Source organism: Atractosteus spatula, chromosome 13 (genome assembly GCF_055471065.1).
Source record: "Atractosteus spatula isolate fAtrSpa1 chromosome 13, fAtrSpa1.hap1, whole genome shotgun sequence".
NCBI classification, from domain to species: domain Eukaryota; kingdom Metazoa; phylum Chordata; class Actinopteri; order Semionotiformes; family Lepisosteidae; genus Atractosteus; species Atractosteus spatula.
In genome coordinates this window covers 16,580,864-16,603,755 of record NC_142718.1, presented here as the reverse complement: position 1 = coordinate 16,603,755, position 22,892 = coordinate 16,580,864, and the positions used below count along the sequence as shown (strand labels likewise).

At 37.5% G+C, this 22,892-nt stretch overlaps 1 protein-coding gene across 1 annotated transcript; it reads right to left on the bottom strand.

Annotated features, from left to right (window-relative positions):
* Positions 1–1,555: 1,555 nt before the first annotated feature.
* Positions 1,556–21,577, bottom strand: nemp2 (nuclear envelope integral membrane protein 2). Its single transcript, XM_088931445.1, has 9 exons — positions 21,368–21,577; positions 20,378–20,484; positions 19,260–19,491; positions 18,556–18,628; positions 16,024–16,117; positions 15,606–15,717; positions 8,365–8,590; positions 7,525–7,722; positions 1,556–3,153 (listed from the first exon to the last, which is right to left on the bottom strand). The coding sequence occupies exons 1-9, from the start codon at positions 21,462–21,464 to the stop codon at positions 2,895–2,897; spliced, it is 1,398 nt and encodes a 465-aa protein (XP_088787571.1). The 5' UTR covers positions 21,465–21,577; the 3' UTR covers positions 1,556–2,894.
* Between the last annotated feature and the right edge of the window lie 1,315 nt (positions 21,578–22,892).

The following is a 22,892-nucleotide window of genomic DNA, read 5'->3' as shown; positions in this document are numbered from 1 at the left end:
GGTCTCACAGTGGATGCTGCAATGCGTCCATTCATTTCTGGAGCAACCTCTCTAATTCATGCAACTACACCGCTGTGTTGGCTTGTCATTGCTCTAGCACCGTCTGTACAAACTCCGACACATTTTATCTCTTCGATAAATTCATTCAGAAGCTAAAATATGTGCTCTCCTGTAGTTCCTGTTGGTAGCGGCTTACAGAACAGAAAATCCTCATTGAACGTACCCTCAAACTCGTATCTAACGTAAATGAGCAAATTGGCCAAATCGACGACATGTACAGACTCATCTAATTGCAGTAAAAAGCATCTGCTCATCTTTACGCGCTCTGTCAGCGTACTTTTGATATCATCCGCCATATCAATAATTCTATGAGTGACTGTCTTTCAGAGGGGGCAGCATGTCAAGCTGTTTAGCAGCTTTTTCGCCACACATAATGCGCGTCAGCTCTTTTGCCAACGGTAAATAAGGTTCTTCAAAAATAGTGTGGCTCTTACCTGCTTTAGCAATCCACAACCTTGCATTTTTCCCCGTTTCCGTTTCAAGAGTCCGTCTCAGAAGTTAAAAGAAGTTTTTATTTCATGCGCATGGGAGCTAAACACAGAGACGCTCTGTGTATTTTTCTCATATTAACCTAGAACAGTTCTTAAATATTTTTTGTTATCTATTATGCTTTCCTGTGCTCACAAGATTGCATTTTGCAATTCTATGCATTCCTGTGTTTACAACATTGGCATTGTTCCAAAATCACACACATTCTCCTACCTCCCTATTTGCTGGAGATAAGTTTTTTTAAATAGAATTGGTCACTTAAATTCATAGCACGCATTCCTACGCTATGGTATAGAATTACATAGTAGCTCTTGTGTCCACTCAAGTATTAGTGCACTCTGTATCGTAGTACGTGGGCTACGTATTTGTATTAAAATAGAAAATATGAAAACCCGTCCTGATTTTTCAGTGCACACAACAAAGTTCCAGAGTCATATGGCATACCACCTGGTGGTGCTCCATGTACCACGAGTGGTACGCGTACTATAGTTTGAGAACCACTGGTTTAGAAGACAGGCTTCTCTCTCTTGTTGGCCTATTTGGACATTATATAGGATTTCAAATACTTTGTAGCAGTCTGGGGTTTTTCTGGTCAGTGAGGATGCAGGCCCCTGAGATGCCTGTTTATAAATAGAATAACCTATATGTTGTGTTGTGCATTATCTCTATTTGCCTCTGATTTATTACTCCTTTGCCAAAGCCGTGTCAGAGAAAGATCTCAAGTGCTATATTCTTGGCATAATATTTACAATTTGATGGTTATGATTATTTAATTTACTTGATTATTCTGCCTAGTTATATCTCTAATTCTCTATTTTCCTAACCTCCAATTTGTAACAATTCATAGAGTCTGTCATTTATGGAGACATTTTCACTGTGCATATCTGTTTTCGTTCGGACAAATTCTAAAGATGGCAAATATATCTCTTTTTATGTATCTATTTTTTGTTTGTATTTGCAATTTGTACTTTTTTGGAAAATATTTAAGGCATTGGACACTTAAAAGCAGTATTCTAAGGTTGTTTATTTTATATTAAAGTACATTAAATTAGTATTCTCCCCTACCAACAACAAAATCAGAAAAGGATTACTAGATGTCCTGGTTGTACAGAAGCACAATACTGATGTATAAATTAACATCTTTTCTGTAAGCTACGTGTCTGACATTTTTATGTCAACAAATCCAGTAAGAAAATAATACCTCTATACCTGAAAACATAAGCAATAAAAACAATGTAAAAATACATAGTACTATACAGTTTAATAATAATAATAATAAAATCTTCATTTTTTAGAAGAGTTTAAAAAAGGCCTTCCAGTTATTCACCCCACCAGTTTAATAAATTGGTAACTAGTATTTGGAACGTAAAAAGGCATAACAAAAAGACAGAGATACCTAAAGGATGGTGTGCATTGGGTAAATGACTTGGACAGCACCATTCCATGGTCTGTTTGACCACCAAATGCTGATTCAGATCAAAAAAGACTACAAACCTATACTCAGAACTCTTATTAAATGGAAACTTGTACAGTACACAAGACTCAGATTGCTGTACGGCACATGGATACATTAGTGCTGCAGCATCTACTATAATTTGATACGACTGTACTGCTAAATATGTCTTCCCTGTACTCTGATCACACAACTTCATTCAGAATTCAGAATGAAGTAATATTCAATGCAACAAACGAAATGCAACTTAATCAATTTTCAGTTAGATGGCTCTGCTTGGGACTATACTACAAAGTATAAGGATGTACAAAAGTCATAATAACACAGAAAACATTTTTAATACAAAAATTCAAAAGATATTATTACCATTTTATTATTTTACAGTTTTTTATTAATTTTAATCAAATGTTGGCAATATGGGTTATCACATGGGGAACAATATGGTGCTTCAGAGTCACTGTTAAGAATCTTATGTCTGTTGTACCATCCCGTTTCTTCACTGCTTCTCTGCTCCAGAAAAGCTGCATAATTACAACTTTGCAGTTGTTGAATTATGCCTCTTTGATCCCTCAGATATACATACCTATAATGCTAATCCCAAATGTACAACTGCAATGTGTATAAACAATACTTTACGATGAAAGTAAATTAATTAATAAGATGTCCAGGCAATATTTTTTGCAACAGAATGAAGATGTCTATGATGTATAATAACCAAAGCTATAATATCTTAAATAATTATGATTAAAAATAAAAAATATCCTCATTAGCAATAGGCTAGTTGCCTTTTAAAGGGAGGTATGTAACTGTAAAATAAATACAGAAAATGTGAAAAACTCACTAGAAAGAAAATATTACAGAATTGTAGGGGGTATGTAGTAACCTGGTACAATTAGAATAGCTCAAGGTCTTCAGGTTGCTGGACTTGGCCCTCCTGTACAAGGTTTCCACTGGGTTCATAATACTCCAGCTCATCCTCACTGATGTCTCTTGAAAGATGAGAACTGTTGCATTCTGGAGTTGGCATATTCCCTTTCCCTGCCGAGAATATAATGTTCTCAAAATAGGCTCCTCCGACGCCATACTGATGTTCATGCGTCTGGAACTCTTCTGTGGTAACATGCAAGCCACTCATGAGGAAATCGGCAAATCTGACAGATCAGAAAAAAAAGAGCTGCTTTAAAAACAGTGTAAACATGCATTGTGTTTCAATAGAATATAGTTGCATTATGTAACATTACAACACTGAGTTGTAATGTGTTGAATGAGAACTGAGTGTAATTGACATACAGTATGTACTGTATACGTAATGCACTGCATTTTAAATCTGTTTTAATGTTTTAATTGCCTACCCCAACACCAAACAAGACATTGGCTCATCTGTGCTACTCCTCAATGATAGCTGGTGTGTGGTGAGCGTACTGGCATATTATGGATGCCCTTGCATCATCCAGTGGATGCTGCACATTGGTGGTGGTGGTGGAGGGAAGTCACCACTACCTGTAAAGCACTTTGCCTGGGGGGTCCAGAGAAGAGCTATATAAGTGTAAAGACTACATACAGATGCAGCCATTCAAAATGCGTGGTAAAACTCTGTACTGTGAGAAATGATCTACAGTTTAGCGCATTATACCGCAGTACATGATTGGCTGGCCAAAATGACCGACAGGCGGCACTCGTGGTGCATTGGTTGTTAGTGAACTGATTGCTTCATTTAATCTCTTTACTGTGCATGTTTATATCCGCATAATATTAAATATTAATATGGAATTTTACAACTAAAGGGAAATTTTAGTAGCTGAGCATGAAAAGAAGAGGAGCATAATGTGTCTGAAGGTCATAAACGATATTAAATTAGAAATATAAACATATTATGTAAACTGTATATGGCTGGTATTGGTAGTTTAAATAAAAAATACATACCAGTATTCCACTTTCTTCATGAACATTTTAAGCATCAAAGTCTTTCATTCAGTTACATACTGTGGTTATTTTGGAAAAGTTTTATTGCTTCTTCTGACTATATTAAATTTATATACTTCATAAAAAGTTAGAATGTTTTAACCTTTTCTATGAATACTTACACTCGTTATCGCAGTAAAGAAATCCTTACTTTTTAGAAATTGATTGATAAGGAATATAATATGGAATTGCATATCTAAAGAAATTAATAATGATGTCATTATATTCATATAGCTCAAATTATTACAGTAGTACACTTTCTTTGTAAACATCTGCATCAAATTGACTCATTCACCTGCGATTACTTGGAAACTTTTTGCCTAGCCATTTCAGCTATAGCTTAAGTTGTCAAGCGGCACGTTGGTGTAATGGCTTTGGTGTATGACTTGCATACTGGAGGTTGGGGGCTCGAACCTGGCTCTCACCATGAGTTTTTGTTTAACAAATAAAAATTTCTTTGAAGAACTAAAATAGTAAATATTATCGACACTATATTGAATTTGTTGGTATTTCTATACTTATATAGCACTTTTCTGGACACTCCACTCAAAGCGCTTTACAGGTAATGGGGACTCCCCTCCACCACCACTGTACAGCCATAGTGCGCCAGAACACTCACCCCACATCGGCTATCAATGGGGAGGAGAACAGAGTGACAAAGCCAGTTCATAGATGGGGATTATTAGGAGGCCATGATTGGTAAGGGCCAATGGGACATTTGGCCAGGACGCCGGGGTAACACCCCTACTCTTTTCAGGAGACACCCTGGGATTTTTAATGACCATAGAGAGTCAGGACCTCAGTTTTACGTCTCATCCGAAGGACGGCACCTGTTTACAGTATAGTGTCCCCGTCACTATACTGGGTTATTAGGACCCACGTGGACCGCAGGGTGAGCACCCCCTGCTGGCCCCACTAACACCTCTTCCAGCAGCAACCTTAGTTTTTCCCAGGAGGTCTCCCATCAAGGTACTGACCAGGCTCACACCTGCTTAGCTTCAGTGGGTTGCCAGTTGTGAGTTGCAGGGTGATATGGCTGCTGGCTAAATATCACAACACGTTAAGTGATTTATTAATAACAACTAATCATTTCAAACTCATTTCACAAAGTTCAAAACTCCCTCTGTATTCCATGTTTTAACCTTTTCTATGAATACTTGTGCTTGTTATCGCAGTAAAAAACCTCGTACTTTTTAGAATCCGCTAAATAGGGAATATAATATGGAATCGCTTATCTAAAGAAATTAATAATGATATTAATTCAAGGATCTAAATATATGTATTTATATAGCTGTTAGTATTACTGTAATCCACTTTCTTTGTAAACACATTTTATGTTTAATTTGACTCATTCACGCATGATTACTTTAGAAACATTATTAAGCTGTTCGTCTCAGTTGTGTTTCTGAACAACCTGTTGGTACAGTGGGTTTGCCAATAGGGGTTCTGTCTAGGTGATCCGAGTTTAAAACCCCGGTTCGGGCACAAGTTTTTCTTCTAACAAAGACTTTTTAAAAAATAAAATAGTAAATATTATGTAAACTATATTAACATTTTTAAAAATATATTATAACATATTCAATGTTAAATTATATTAATAATGAAATAAAAATGTGAATGACACAGAAATGGAACCTACAGATTTAAAGATTGGGATTTGTGAAAAATTTCACAGCGTGTCTTCTGGTCTTCAGTTGTGTATTGACAAAATGTATCGTCAATTGTATTGTTAAGCGCCTTGGGGCTACCTTGTTGTGAAAGGCGCTTTATAAAAATAAATTGAATTCAATTGAAACATTAAAAAAACATACTTGCTTTATACTGTTATTACTGTACAGTGTATTAAAACACTCTATGGTCACTACACTGTGAGTAACGCTGCCCACTAAACCTCTTTCGCACAATTTCACGGGGGGCAAGGTCATGTAGCTGATTCACAGCTGGATTCAATTTTATCTTCCCTCGTGATAGCAAAAATTCTGATATTTGTCAACATATTTACTAAAACTATCAAAAAAAAAAAATCAAAATACTGCCCCCCCTCCCAGCCGGGTCTCACCGCCCACTGTTCCAAAACCGTATGGTTTCAAAGTATGTGAAATATCTTTACTTACTCCAGTTATTAATCCAATCTATTTTTACTCATCCGGCTATGTAAAAAATATAGCCAAAAGGATCGCTGTAAAGGTTAAATTCCAAGCTTAAAAGACAAGACTCAGCGTGTCTTAATATTAATATCAAGAGGTATTAAATCAGTACAACTTTTATTAAATTCAAGTATTTTAAATGTTTAATTAAACAGTAAAAATCTTACAGCGTACACAAAGATTCTAGGCTGATCACGAGGAAGAAAAATCATAAAAAGTGTTTTATAACTATCTAAACCAGTTTTTTTACAGCTTTTAAAGTCATGTAATTTTTGAGTTAGGCAGGAACACGACATTGTATCTTATTTTTTATTTCATTTTAAAAATAAAAAAAATCTTTGTGTTGATAAACTGTTCCCCGATTACTGGCAATTGTAAAAAATAACCCTTCCCCCCTTCCTCGTTTAATTTAAAGATTTCCATGAAGAAATCCTTAAACACAAAACCACGTATAATAATTCATCCAGCTGGTTCCACTGATTAGCTTGGCTAAATTGGCTGCTGACATTTGGATTAAGACAAAATATAGATTTTCTCAATTCAGGTGTAAACCCGAAAGAGACACATCATGTTCACAATAAGCTCTAACAGTGGACTATTTTTATGCATTCGGCTCTATGAGAAACAAACCAAGGTAATGCTCCAATCGCGCTTTGAACAGCCTGGGTGCAGCTGGCTACATTACAGTGCTCATTACCACTACAAGGACAATAGAAGTTTTTTTTTAAAGAAATGAATGTCAAAATGTTTCCAAAACATCCACTTGTGATACTTTTGCTGCTTAGATACACTATTCCATATTCATATAACTATCAAGTGATATTAAATCACTACAACGTTTATCTTTTTACAATAACAGCAAGTGGTGTTCTTACTACGTATTTTTAGAAAAGGAAAGAAAAGAAACTTTTTATGAAGTACAGAATATAAGCTTATTAATGCTAGAACAAGCACATTAAAACCAGAACCCATGTAAGTAACCAAGTTAAAGACTTTGATGAATAAAATATTTATGCATAACAAAAATATTTATGATGAAGGTGGAAAGTTGTATACTTTTGTCCAACTGAGCAATCAATCGGCATAAAATATACCGACTTTTTAATGTTTAATGATTAACATGCTGCAATACACAGTTTAAAATTATCAAAAGTCTAAAGAGTATACAACTTAAATTCTTAATTGGAAAAAGATTGTCCCTCAGCAGTGACCGGGATTCATTTTCTGGCGACAGCTCAAATGCTGTACATAGTTAAGCTTTATTAGCTCCACCTGGTGGTTTTACAAGGTGCTTCCAGATACTATTATCATATTTCAATTAACATGCGGTATATTGCGCCACACCCACTGCGTTTTAACGCAGAGTACCTCACTCTTTTGAATGGCTGGATCTGTACATCTCATCAGTCTTACCTTTGAGGTGATCTGAGTTTCAATACAGTCTCCCACGCTGAGTAACCAGGTTTCCTGCAGTGTTCTCGTAGTTCATCTAGGCAGGTTCTGGTGTATATTTCACCTTGTTCCCGGTACTCTTCCTCTGTTAGAAATCTATACTGGGCTTTTTCCTGGCTGGAACAACCAAATGGATTCCTCAATAGACACCAAATCTTTCTGTGGTCAAAGACAAAAAAAGAAAATCCACCCATGCTTGAAAATTAAATGTTTCATATTTCTATAATTGATATAATTTCTGTATAGCAATGTAAGTTTCAGTCTGGAAAAGAGATTCTCAAAACATAACCACACATAAAATAATTTTGTATCCTTCCAATTTACAATTATTTATTTTCATACCTCTTACAGTTTTTATGGCATCTACTAAGATTGTTCTGAGCCTTACCATGCTAAAAGTTTTGTACAAATAAAACTCCTTCAGGTTGAGAAAAAATCACGGAAAGCACTATATGTCTATGTGATACAGACAGGATGCTGGTGTTCAATGATAACATAAACTTCCAATCAGTCAGTCTAATAACAAATTTGCAACAACAGAGAAGTACACAATTATTTTAAGAAATTCACAGGGAAATGTACTGTAAGTAGAATAATATGCTCCTTTAAAAAATAGATCTACTGTATTGACAGATATGGAATATGTTTTGCTATATTTAGATATATTTACAGCAATAAAAAAACTCCTGCATATTACTGTACTTATGTCCTGTTAAATAAACACATTATGGATGAAAGGAAAATTTGGTGAGTATCATGGTATTCTTCTGAATAAGTTCAGCTTTCTACAAGCACACCTACCTGAAAATAGAAATGACAGTTAATTTTGCAAAAGGTAGAATTTTCATGGTGACCAGGATGGCAAACACTGCGTACATGGCTGGAGGGTGCGTAATACCTTTATACATCAAGATCATGGCTACTGCCTGGAGAGTCCAGGTCAAAAATGTTAGGCTAACTTCATTCATAATTGGTCCATGTTTGTAGCAGATAGCAAAACTTAAAAAACTGGAAAATAGCACATAACCTGTAGGGAGGAAAACAACATTACAAACATGAATATAAAAAATTGGCTGCAAATTAAATAACCCAAAACATTAAATTCCACACTAAATATAGGATATAGGAGAAACACCTTTTAAAAAGATGGTATTTAGAGGAACTAGATAACATTTTAGAAATGTTGCCAGATTTGGTAAATGCTAATATGCTTCAATATATTTCAAATTCTACATATTTTCTATGTGTACTGCACATACTTTTTACAGAGCAAAATCTATAATGGCTGAAAAATTAAATAAAAATGACCTCAAACTGTCTCTCCACACAAAATTTCAGAGTCTGCTTCTGGAGTATTGACACAGTTCTTAGAGGTAGTTTATCGTTAAAGTACTCCTGTTTTGTCGCAATGGATGTTCCATATAGATAAGGAGAAACAAAGAAGGGGAGAGATACTAAATTAAGAGAATGGAAGAATGGATAAGAGGTTGAGTTTACTATGTCCCTGAGGGCCAGACAGAGAGTGTGGCTTCCCACTAGGCACCTCTATCGTCGCCTGCTGTCACTGAAGTTGGCTCCCTGTTAGATCAGTCCACACAGTATAAGGTTGTAGAGTGTTTGAATGCCGTCACATCCATCTGGTTCTTCCACAGTTCTAGGGGAGACGAATTCCCTTGGCCTTCCACGTAACCCTATTTAAACCTGCACTGGCAACCACCAATCCACCAGTACAGACCACCCTTTCAGCGGACAGCTCCAAAGAACTAAGGCCACCTGCAGAGTGCAGAATAGACCTGGTTCATTGGAGGGGTCAGGGCCTCATTCCGTGCCCAAAGGGCAGTGGTTTGCAGCATTGAGAAACCATACTACTACTACTACTAATTGCTTACACTTATATAGCACTTTTCTGGACACTCCACTCAAAGCACTATACAGGTAATGGGGACTCCCCTCCACCACCACCAATGTGCAGCATCCACCTGGATGATGCGACGGCAGCCATAGTGCGCCAGAACGCTCACCACACATCACCTATTAGTGGGGAGGATAGCATAGTAATGAAGCCAAATCATAGATGGGGATTATTAGGAGGCCATCATTGGCAAGGGACAATGGGAAATTTGGCCAGGATGCCGGGGTTACACCCCTACTCTTTTCGAGAGACGCTCTGGGTCTTTTAATGACCACAGAGAGTCAGGACCTCGGTTTTGCATCTCATCCAAAGGATGGTTCCTTTTTTACAGTAGCCACTATACTGGGGCATTAGGACCCACATCGAGTGCAAGGTAAGCGCCCCCTGCTGGCCCCACTAACACCTCTTCCAGCAGCAACCTTAGTTTTTCCCAGGAGGTCTCTCATCCAGGTACTGACCTGGTTCACATCTGCTTACCTTCAGTGAGTTGCCAGTTGTGAGTTGCAGGGTGATACGGCCATGATATTCCCCATGATATTACGGTCATTCTTTGCCTCTCAGGATTCAGTCAAGCCACCATTCAGTCATCATTCCCTCCACCAATCAGGCATTAAATGGTCAATTAATCCTCTTTTCACAGTTCCCTATTTATTCCTGAAACGCCTCTGAGGAGTGCTCCGTCATGTCACACATTGTGGCTATGGACGTTTGGGTTCGCCAATCCATGTAAATCCCAGTTTCATATAACTGTCATAAAATTTAAGATTTTTTCTCCCTTTTTTCGCAATTGGTCCCCATGTTTTTCCTTATTTTGTTGCTGTCCTTTTATTTCTCTCTGTTGTAACATTAGGTCCCCATTTTCATTGCAGGCAATGGCAGGTGGAGATTCCAGATAATATTTCTCCCCTGACTATTTCCCTGTTTTTAGCCATAAATCCATATTTATTTAGTTAAACCCTTATGAAGCTGGTCTGGTAACCAGGTGTTACCAGAACTTATTTTTGCTGCTAAACTAGTTTGAACAAATTCAAACTATCAGAATTTAACAAAGGCTATCGCCTTAAGCAAGCCCAACCCTTTTCTCCATTCCTTTAATTTAGTATCATTCCTCTTCTTTTTTCTCCTTATCTATGCGGAACAGTCATTTTTACAAAACAAGAGTACTTTAACAATAAACTGCCTCTAAGAACAGTTAGAGGTCATTTTTATTTAATTTTTCAGCCATTACAGATTTTTTTCCACACACCACTGGAAGTATGTGCACTATAGTTTGAAATCCATTGCCTTAGTAGATGGGTTTTAAATGTGGTTTGTTCTCAGCAGAAGTAATGAATGTTTATTCCATGCTGAAAAGAGAAGAGAAAAAACACAACGACTGTGAAGCCTTCTTCAGGTGTGAGAAGGACAGGGCAGACAGCAAAGATTAAATAGCACAGAAGAACAAAAGCTGGGAGAGGGGAGGAGGCAGGAGGGGCAGAGAGGCCACTCAGGAGTGTGAAGTGCAGAGGGGTGAAGAAAGGTGTGAAGTCAAAACCTGCATGAGAATAGAGAAAATTACACGAAAATAAGTTGGTCATTGAGAGAAGTGGGATGGTGTGAACCTAGTTTCAGGATGAGGTTCGTTTCTGTTGTTTTTCTGCTACGGGAGTTGAGAAACCCTTCTTTGAGAACAGAGACGGAAAGATCAGTGTGTTCATGGCCGTCTGAGGCGAAATAAGAAACTATGGGCTTGGAGAAATCTTTCATCTTCACAGCCCTAACATGTTCTCTGAAACGGTCTCCTCGTCTCCTTCCGGTTTCCCCAACGTAGATAGCCCGGCATTTTTTGCAGGAGATACAGTAAATGAGGTTGCTGGAGGTACAGGATGTCGTCTGGGTTATCCGGAATTGACCTGAGGGGCTCTGAATGAGCGTGTTATCAGATATGTATTTGCAGGTGATGCAGCGAATTCTGTTGCAGGGGAAGGTGCCTGGTGGGGATGATTGCCGAGTGCAGTCAAGGGAGCTGTGAACCAGAAGTTTACGTAGATTGGGTTATCAGCGGTATGAGATGATTGGGTGGTTAGAAAAAAGGGTACCGATAGAGGGATCGCCCAGTAAAATGGAGTAGTTGTTAATAATGGTCCTGGGGATAGAAAGTGGGTTAGAGTGGTAGGGAAGCACCATCCACGACTCTCATCCTCGGTCTATTACAAACCCACAGATTCACAGAGCTATCTCCTGTACAGCTCTTTTCATCCCACTCACACCAAAAACTCTCTCCCTTTTTCACAGTTTCTCAGGCTACGTTGACTCTGCAGTGAGGGCATAGATTTCAAGAACCAAGCACTCAAAATGTATTCTTTTTTCATCAACAAAGGATACCCCACCCATGTTATCAATAGGGCCCTCACCCAGGCCAAAAATAGCCCTCGGATCATCAACTCAACAAGGAACTCCTGGGTCTCACAACCGCATTCCTTTGGTGCTTCCCTACCACTCTAACTCTAACACTTTCGATCCCCAGGACCATTATTAACAACTACTCCATTTTACAGGGCGATCCCTCTATCGGTAACCTTTTTTCTAACAACCCAATCATCTCATACTGCCGACCACCCAATCTACATAAACTTCTAGTTTACAGCTCCCTTGACTGCACTCGGCAATCATCCCCCCCCCCCCGCAGCTTCCCCTGCAACAGAACTCGCTGCATCACCTGCAAATACATATCTAACAACATGCTCATTCAGACGACATCCTGTACCTCCAGCATTCTCATTTACTGTATCTCCTGCAAAAAATGCCCAGCTATCTACGTTGGGGAAACCGGAAGGAGACTAGGAGTCCACTTCAGAGAATATGTAAGGGCTGTGAAGATGAAAGATTTCTCCAAGCCCATAGTTTCTCATTTCACCTCAGACGGCCACAATCACACTGATCTCTCTGTCTCTGTTCTCAAAGAAGGGTTTCTCAACTCACATAGCAGAAAAACAACAGAAACGAACCTCATCCTGAAACTAGGTTCACACCACACCCCTTCTCTCAATGACCGACTTATTTTCATGTAATCTTCTCTATTCTCATGCAGGTTTTGACTTCACTCCTTTCCGGTTCAGTTACGACGCCGGCAAGATGGCGACAGTTTACAGAAAGCTCTCTCGTTGTGTGACTGCTTTAACGTTTATTTATACGTTAATACTCTTGTTTTGTGTTTGACGCTCAATGGCTGTCATTACTTATGACAGACAAACACTTTTAAACCTGAAGACAGACTCCTTAGGGTCATCAAACAACTTTTTTCACATACCGGACCCCACCTGCCGAACCGGACAAAGATGCGGCGAACATCAACAACAGGTGGACAGGCGCCGGGGGAGACGAGGCGGCATACTAGCGCGTCTACGGAGGCGTCCGCACTGACCACTGCTGCCGTCTATTTTGTTAGCTAATGTTCAGCCACTGGACAATAAGATAGATGAGCTACATTGTCGGATCAATGCGGAAAAGGACCTGAGGGAATGCTGCGTGTACGCCTTCACTGAAACCTGGCTGAATGCATGTATCCCGGACACCGCCATCCAGCCAAAGGGGTTCACTGTTTACCGCATGGACAGAAACCACCAAGCAACTGGCAAACACAAAGGAGGTGGCGTCTGCTTCCTGGTAAACAGCAAATGGTGGACCGACGTGGAGGTAATCTCTAAATCCTGCTCACCAAATCTAGAACACCTGACCATAAAGTGTCGACCCTTTTATTTGCCAAGGGAGTTTTCTGCCACGATTATTACATCTGTTTACATTCAACCTCAAGCCTGTGTGGAAGCAGCACACAGCAAACTCCATGACATTATCAACAAGCATGAAAACTCCCATCCGGAAGCTGTCTCAATTGTAGTCGGGGACTTCAACCACTGCAATCTGAGGAAAGTACTGCAAAAATTCATTCAGCACGTCACTGTACTGACAAGGAGGCAATATTTTGGACTACTGCTAGACAACAATAAAAGGAGCATACAAAGCGCTTCCCAAACAAAGTTTCGGCAAGTTTCGGACCACATAGCTCTCCTGTTGCTTCCGGACTACAAACAGAAGCTGAAGACCTCTCCCATTGTGAACAGGTCAGTGCACTGTTGGTCTGAGGAGGTGGAAAGCAGGTTAATAGACTGCTTTGACTGTACAGACTGGGACGCATTCAGAGCTCCCGACACAGATTTAAATGAGTATACGGATGCAGCCACCAGTTATATTAAATATTGCACTGACATTTGTGTACCAGAAAAGAAAATTAGGACATTTCCAAATCAGAAACCGTGGTTCAACAATGACATTCGATATAAAATAAAAGATAAAATCCCTTCCTGACGAGCGTAACCATTTCTATGCCTGCTTTGATTCTCTGAACACGGGCACTGCTGAGAAGACACCAAGTGTACCACCCAGTAGCATTAACGTCTGTGGTGATGAAATGCCTGGAAAAGCTGGTGTTGTCACACATCAACTCCTCAGTCCCTGGACCCCTTGCAGTTCGCCCACCAGAACAACAGATCAGTGGACGATGTTGTCTCCCTAGCTCTGCATGTGAGAATGTTATTTGTGGACTATAGTTCAGCATTCAATTCCCTCATACCCAGCCAACTGGTGACAAAGCTCAGGGGATTAGGTCTGTGCAACTTTGTCTGCAACAGGCTGCTGGACTTCCTAATCAAGAGACCACAGGTGATGCGGATAGGTAATAAAACATCAACACCACTCACCGTGAACACTGTAACCCCACAAGGCTGCTGTCTGAGTCCAAGGTTGTACTCCCTGTTCACTCACGACTGCACAGCAAGACACAGCAACAACCGCATCATTAAATTTGTGGATCATACCACTATAATAGGCCTGATCAGCGATGATGACGAGTCCACTTACAGGGATGAAGTCGGACAGCTGCTTAGGTGGTGTCATACTGTAGCAATAACCTTGACTTGAATGTAAATAAAACGAAAGAGCTAATAGTGAACTTTCTGAGACAAAAGCCACACACTCACAGGCCACTCAGTATTGAATGAACGGAAGTGGAAACAGTCACCAGCTTTAGGTTTTTGGGAATTCACATTTCTAATGATCTAACCTGGACTGTGAACACGGGCTCTATCTTGAAGAAGATTTAGCAGCGTCTCTATTTCCTGAGGTGCCTCAAAAACGATGGGGGATGCCAGTACCTATGTTGGTGAACTTCTACCACTGCACCATCGAGAGCGTCCTCACCAATGTGATCACCGTGGGGTACGGCAACACCTCTTCTCGAGAAAGAAAGGCACTGCAGAGGATGGTGAATGAGGCCCAGAAGATCATCGCATGTGGTCTCACAGAGATTAAACAGCTCTATGATGACCACTGCCGTGGTAGAATTCTGGCCATCACAGAGGCCATCACCACCCCGGGCATGAGCTCTTCACCCCACTGCCATCAGGTAAGAGATACAGGAGCATACAGACACTTACCATTAGATTCGCCAATAGCTTCTATCCACGAGCAGTGCAACATTTAGCCCCTCGGACCACATCTACACCATCTACCTCATTATGATTTCTTATTTATTGCACATCTCCAGTCATTGTTTACATATCTGCATTGTTTACATTCAAACTGTTTACTTGTTATCTTGTACATTGTCTACTGTTTGTTTGTATATTGTCTTGATGCACTGTCTGCACTTTGTGTTTTTACACTTGTTTTAACAATCGAGAGGCTTTCTGTAAGTAAGAATTCCATTGTACCAGTACATGTACCGGTTACATATGGCAATAAAATTCAAGTTAAAATTCAAGTTCTTCACCCTTCTGCACTTCGCACTTCCTGAGTGGCATCTCTGCCCCTCTTGCCACCTCCCCTCTCCCAACTTTTGTTCTTCTGTGCTATTTAATCTTTGCTCTCTGCACTGTCTTTCTCACACCTGAAGAAGGCTTCAGAGCTGAAACGTTGTGATTTCTCTCTTCTCTTTTCAGCATGGAATAAACCTATTATTTGTTCCTTTGCAGACTATGCAAGCTGATGCAGTTACCCACCTGAACTCATTAAACTAAGAACGCATGCTGGAAGACTAACTGCACACTGGCTGTAACTCAGTAGATAACAAATCAAACGTGTAATCCTTACTCACCTCCTACATATCTCCAGTAAAAAGGTATAATGTAATTCCAGTGGATTACCAGATGTTGGATGCCAAAGAAGGTCAAAGCAGAACTTACACAGAAAAAAAACACAAATATACCCTAGAAAGAACAGAAATGCATTGACAGTATTTTAGAAATAGAAGCCCAGTTCATTTGTTGCTCGTAACAATTGCTATTGCTATACATTATTGCTTAAATAGTAAAAATAGACTTCTAAAATACTTTTTTACTAATTAAGGTGCTCAACTTTTCTTTTTGGGTTACAAATTTTTCTTATGGTAAGATGTAACATCTCCTTCTAAAATGACAAATATCATTAAACTGCTGGATACTAAAATATATTAGCTGTCTGGTTTCATTTTTTAGATGTTTGAAAAATAGCAAGAAATTAAAGCTGCTACTTACCTTTGGCACAAAACGTTCAAGCATGAACACTGTTAGAACTGATATAGAAAGAATACCAAGACAAAGTCCCACACAATAATAAAATATGGTACTCCTGCCAAAAGAAAAGAAAAGACATTTATTAACCACCTTTGATATGACAAAATACTGCACTTTTTAGGGGGAAACTATATTTAGTCTACAATGAATTATTAATTTAATCAATTTGTTTAACCAATTCTTGAATGAAATGTGGGGAAGAAGTGAAAAGGGTCATTGTAAGGTTTAAATTAAATGTCATTTTTTTCTATTCCTTTTTTTAGGCAATGGCTATGCTATCATGTGACAAGGAAGTCTTGTCTTTCTTGCTACACCATAATTACCAATCTTGTCAGCTTGTTACTCTAAATGCTGTTCTCTCCACCAGAAGTGCAAATGATCCCTTGAATACTACAATGCAGCATGAGAGATTTAAAAGGACTTCAAGTCAGCCAAAATAATTAATTATCCCAATTTTCATTTTAAGCTATGGTATACTGTATGTAGCTTACTGAATTGTGCTATATTCCACTAGTAAGTACATTCAGCAAGCAGACTCATGTCTGTAATTTCTGCCAAAGGGCCCTCTACCAAATATTGATTCAGAGGAATGAAAACTAATTGAATCAGTTACTTTTATATAATTCTTTTATATTTATAATTAATTTAGGAGAATCTATAGAATTTTGTTTTCACTTTCACATTATAGAATATTTTGTGTGGAGCAATGGCAAAAAGTCCCAATTACATAAACTATCATTTCATATTCTAACATATGCAACAAAGTCCAGGAGAGGTCAATACTTTTCATAGCCACTGTATCTACAGCTTGATTAGGGCTTCCATCTTTTGATGGTCAAATAATGTAAAAATATATATATATATACGGATATATACATTGCGGTCAAGGAACATTTCTTAGGACATGTTACAGGGCTTACTGATAATCTAGTTTCTGTGTCTAAAATTAAGCAATTATGTTAATACCAGTGTTGGTGGTAACCCATAATAAGCAGTAACAGATGAGGACTTTCAGCACTCAGTCATAAAACAGCACAACATTCAATTTTAAAAGCAGAACAAACAGTACATTTTATGTAACTCACATAGATTAGAATAAATAGGACTTATTATAAGGGCAAATACAGTATAAAATCAAATATACAAGCAAAATATAAAATATTACCTCAAGGGAAATACTGTATATAAATAATCATATTATTCTGCAAACCTTACTATTAATCAATTTAGATCAACATAGTGAGATAACAGTATCTACTAACAGGATTTTCTTGGGGAATTTTTAGGCGTGAACTGCTAGGTCTATACATTCAAGGATATGAGATCAGGAAATTCTTGATCCTTCTTTCCTTGATCCTGTTTAAAATATTTTACATGTTTTTTTTTATTTTGGAGGGCAAGATAGCACAATTCCAACATGGAAATGCCAGAGGCAAACTGCTACCCAATGCTTAGTACAGAATGATACAGTTGTGAATGACCTACTGCAGCATAGAAGGCTTAGGAATTCTTTGAACAGTTTGCATAGATTCTCCCAACAAATAATTTCTTTATATCAAGATCTACTGGAAGTATCTTTAAATGCAACAAGCTAAAAAAACACTTACAACTTCCTCACAACACACACAAGGGAATCATTATAACTAAGGTTTTAAAGCTGAATAAAATCAATGTGCATTCTAGAGAAGTTCAAATTAAATAAGACATTTACAAGAACTAAGAACTTAACCCATATTAATCAGGGATATCACAATCTATATGGGTCAGACCTATAAAAAAACCCATCAAAATGGTAAAGTGTTAAGTGTATGCTTACATAATGTAATAATGCATGTGAAAAGGAAAAAGTGGTTAATGTAGATTTTAATTTTTCTCTCATATATTGGGGAAAAATCATCACCAATGATAAACATGGTTAACAACTGATGATTGCATGAGCACTACTACAAAGAAGCAGATGTTTAAACCACCACAGCAGTCATCAGCCATATCTACCATTATCCAAAATGGTTTCACAGATCAATGAATCTGGAACTAGTTAACCAGCTATACTGTCAAGTTGATATACTGTCCTTTTGTTAAAAAAAACAAAAGGACAGTTACTAATACATCGCATGAGCTAAATGGGCTAAACAGCCTCATCTGTAACATTTCTTGTGATGGGTAAACTGGGACTTTTAAAATTGCACGTAAACATAATCAGTGTAAACATAATCAGTGTTTTCCCCACAAACTATAGAACACCCTATAGGTACAGTTTCCTAAACTGCAATAACTAAAATGATAAATGCATCTGGAAAAGACAATCATAAAAATAAAACTTAATTATTATTTTATGAGACACTTAATGATAGCCAGCAGACACAGAGTGCAATGTATATCCTGCAGTAAAAAATAACATTGCATTTTACTGTGACTGTAAATTTACTGTAAATTCACTGGTTTCAATTTTTGTAGACATGTCTTTTTATAAAAACTCTATCATCAAATTACCTGCACAATGCTCCAGCCAGGTAGTAGAGGATCGCTCCACAACAGAACAGGGAAAACTGATATTTATTAAACTCTGAAATTATTAATTATAAGAATTAAACTTTGATATGAAAAAGTTTTGAAAATACACAATTCATTGTTAGATTGTAAAGCAAAGGAAGCAAAGCCAGGCTGCTAAAACATTTCTCATTTTTTATTTTACTTACAAAATAACAAGGAAATCATCAAATGGATATCAACTGAAGGAATAAGACAATTTTTTAGAGACTTTACAATGACTAAATCACTCGTATAAGACATGGTTTTTGGTTCCACACTATGTGTGGAATATGGAGTATGGTTTCGTTATGATTTTCTTTCTCTTAGAAGAATCATAAAGATTACTGTTGAAACTTTACTATATGTGTGCAGCCACAATCAAGGCTGACAGTTTCAAAATAAATCTGGTTTACACAATCCATTTATTTAGGCAATTAGAATTATAGCTGTGATCATCAATTATGATTTTATGTGTTCTATACAAACACCTGGTTTATAAAATTAAAATATACATTTTTATGGTACCATTTCCAACTCCATCCTTCTATCCATACAGTGTATGCTTGCTAGTTAAGCTGTGAGTGTGCCTAATTATTAATGTGCATATTAGCAAAGATAAAAGCAACAAAACACAAAAGTTCAGACACAAAAATAATTCTACTTACTTCTTTCAGTTACGTGCAGATAATACTGCACCTGCGGGTTGACAGACTTTACCAAAAAGCAAACCTCTTCATCAACTAATGCAATATCCATCCACTTTTCATTCTGAGTCTTAAAAAAAGGCCAGTAATGATTTAAACTGCTCCTCAGAAAACCAAAAATGGCCAGAGAATCATTCAAATTTCGTTCCAATGGAAACACAATGTGAACACCATCATCACCTGTCACATTCACCTAAAAAAGCAAAACATAACAGTGTTGTGTTACAGGTACATGTATTTCTGTCACTGTAACTGAGGCCTAGCACCAGATAACAAGAAGAGGTATGTCACATCCCATCAGGTAATATATTATACTTTTCAAGCCAGCAGTTCAGTCTGTAAGCTACATTCACATTAGGCCGCCAATTCAATTTGTGTAATTTTGCAAATTAATCACTAGACCTTATGCTGTCAAAAGAAAACAGCATGGAATTAAATTATTTAATAATAGCAAATGCAACACATAATTTTAAAAACAACCGTACACATGATCAGAATGCTCTCGGCTTTATTCAGCCTTTTTTGCTTTGAATGCTGAAGCATTCTTATACTAGAATTTTATTCATGATAACCAGAACTATATTAACAACACTTTTAAGTGTAAATAGTTATAAATAATAATAATAATTATAATAATTGCTTACACTTATATAGCGCTTTTCTGGACACTCCACTCAAAGCGCTTTACAGGTAATGGGGACTCCCCTCCACCACCACCAATGTGCAGCATCCACCTGGATGATGCGACGGCAGCCATAGTGCGCCAGAACGCTCACCACACATCAGCTATCAGTAAGGAGGAGAGCAGAGTAATGTAGCCAATTCATAGATGGGGATTATTAGGAAGCCATGATTGGTAAGGGCAAATGGGAAATTTTGGCCAGGATGCCAGATTACACCCCTATTCTTTTCGAGAAACGCCCTGGGAAATGGGTTCCAGCAAGCCACAATGAAACAACAGGATATTCTGTATGGAAGTCGACTAAAAATATGCTAATATGAATAACATTTTTCTGCACTTCAAGAGAGACAAACTAGAAATTAATAGTAAATATTTCATACTGGTACAGAAATACCACCTGGAATGTGGACCAAATATTCCACCCAATCTCCGTTTGTAATCTGTAGCAGAAACATTGGTTGTTATTTCCAAGAATTTTGTCATTTTCACTCACTGAAATGCAATCTGTAAGTAAAACGAAAATAAACAATACATTAATTTAACCCATTACTTTTATTTATAACCACTCACTTAGGCCTTCACATGGAACTTAACCCAAATTTATTGTTATACCTTCTGCACAAGAAAAGTAATATATAAAGTGTCACAGAACCTATGGGTTAGTTTAGTTAAATGTTTCGAATGACTAAATAATGCCAACGCTGAATTTGTAAAAAAAATGTTTTATGAATACAGGCCGTAGCTGTACTAAAACTGACAGAACATTGTTAAAACTAATTAAAAAATGTTTTTATTCTAAAAAGAACACAATAATCAGCCCTTCAACTTTAGACGAATTTCTTGTAACTGCTTTTAATGGATCTTTCTTTCTCTACGGTCCTGCCCTTAATACTATTAGTATTACTTTAAAAACAAGCGTAAACACTGGAGCCATTTTGTACCGGGCGATGTTGATATTAATTTAAATGGGGGGATAATTAAAAAAAATTCCATGTTTGCACATTACTAATTAAAATCTTTATTATACTTACATATTCTGTAACTAAATATAATGTCCAGCTTGTTTATTAGGTTGAACAGCAAAATGGATTGTTTTGTAAGCAAACGTGTCAGTTTACAGTCGCTGCTCTACCTTCAAAATGAAATAAAAGCCCTGCACTTCACCACGGCAATGCAACGTGTTACTGCTGACTAGATTACGTCATGCGCTTAATTCTATCTCGTTAAGCGCATAATATAGTAACATGTCACGTTTTTTAAAATAAGTTATTTTTATAAGAATGTTCTTTTTTTACATCTACACAAGTATTCGAAAACAAAACACGGAAATGCCTTGATATGTTTGAAACTTCAAAGGGCTTCAGAGTTAAAATAATGTATCGTTTACCTTTGTTTGTGGTAATCTGGGTAGTTTTTGCTACCATGCAAAAAGCGAGTAAAAGTCCCAAAGTTAAAATATTTGTTTTTAAAATGTGGATGTTCATGATGAGCTTTCACTGTAATGTAGTTTGAAATTCCGTGCTACTAGGGTAGACAGCCCTTACTAGACGATACAATGAAAAAGATATAACAAGGTATTGTACACAAACAAAAAAAAAGGTCGATACATTCTTAATACTGTAACGTTTACAATACCTAAATATATTATTGCATAAGCTTCTAATTCGCCCCAATCTAAAATAAGATCATATGTTTCCCAAGGTAATGAATTACTTTGTTTTGAATTATTTTGGTTTATCTGGCGTGTACTAGTTTGGTCTTGAAACAAAGTTTAAGAGTACTTGCAGTTTCGATTCCATAACTTTCCAAAAGTGAGGGAACAGCCAGGTGAAAGTTAACATTTTTAAACTGTTCTTTGCTCCACACATCCTAATAATTTATTGTTCTAGAAGCATGTCTAAAAGGACAAATAAGAATAGGTAATCAAACTAAATACAGGACCACCGTTTGTTTCGCGTCCGTACTTAATTTACTACTAGACAATAATATGACCTGAATGACTCCCTGAGCAAAAGGCCCTCTTGCGGTCGATCTGTCTGTCCAATTGTTAGTGTTAAATCCAGAAGTGTTTTCACATCGTGGATGATTAATGATCAGAATTTACATTTCAATCCGCACATTTATTTATCGAACACTATATTATGCATAAATTCCTCATAAAGTTCTTCACAACAAATAGAAATGCTATGTGAGTTTGTATAATCAATGTTCAAACTACAACTCTATGTTTCTTTTTCTGGAGAATTTTCAGATTGCCACTGAAAACTATACTATAAAAAATACTATACTATACTATAAAAAGAAATGTCCAATAAGACATAAAACCAAGCTCCCGACTCTCCATGGTCATTAAAAATCCCAGAGTGTTTCTTGAAAAGACTAGGGGTGTTACACTGATATCCTGGCCAATTTTCCCCCTGGCCTTTAATATTCATGATCTCCTAATAATCCTATCAATTGGCTTCATTACTCTGATCTTCACCCCACTGACAGCTGATGTGTGGTGGTGTATTTTGTCTGCCAACACATCATCCAGGTGGGTGGTACACAATGGTGGTAATGGAGTGGATGGTGTTCACAAAAGTTCTATATAAGGGTAAGGAATTACTACACTGACAGACTTAAGGAACAGAATGTTGTGAGTCTTGAACAGAGAGGATTATAAGGAGACATGATAGAAATATTCAAAATCCTCAAATGCATTGACAAACCCAGTAGGTTTCTTCTGAATGAACAGTGAAACACAAATCATTTACTCAAAGAGTTGTGAGAATATGGAACAAGCCACCCAGCCATGTTGTTCAAGCCAGTAACTTTGTTTCTACCAAATTAGCTAGATGGGCTGGACAGTCTCCTTGTGTTATTAACCATTTTTATTATTTCTAATAAACCAAAATATCCACCTCCAACTT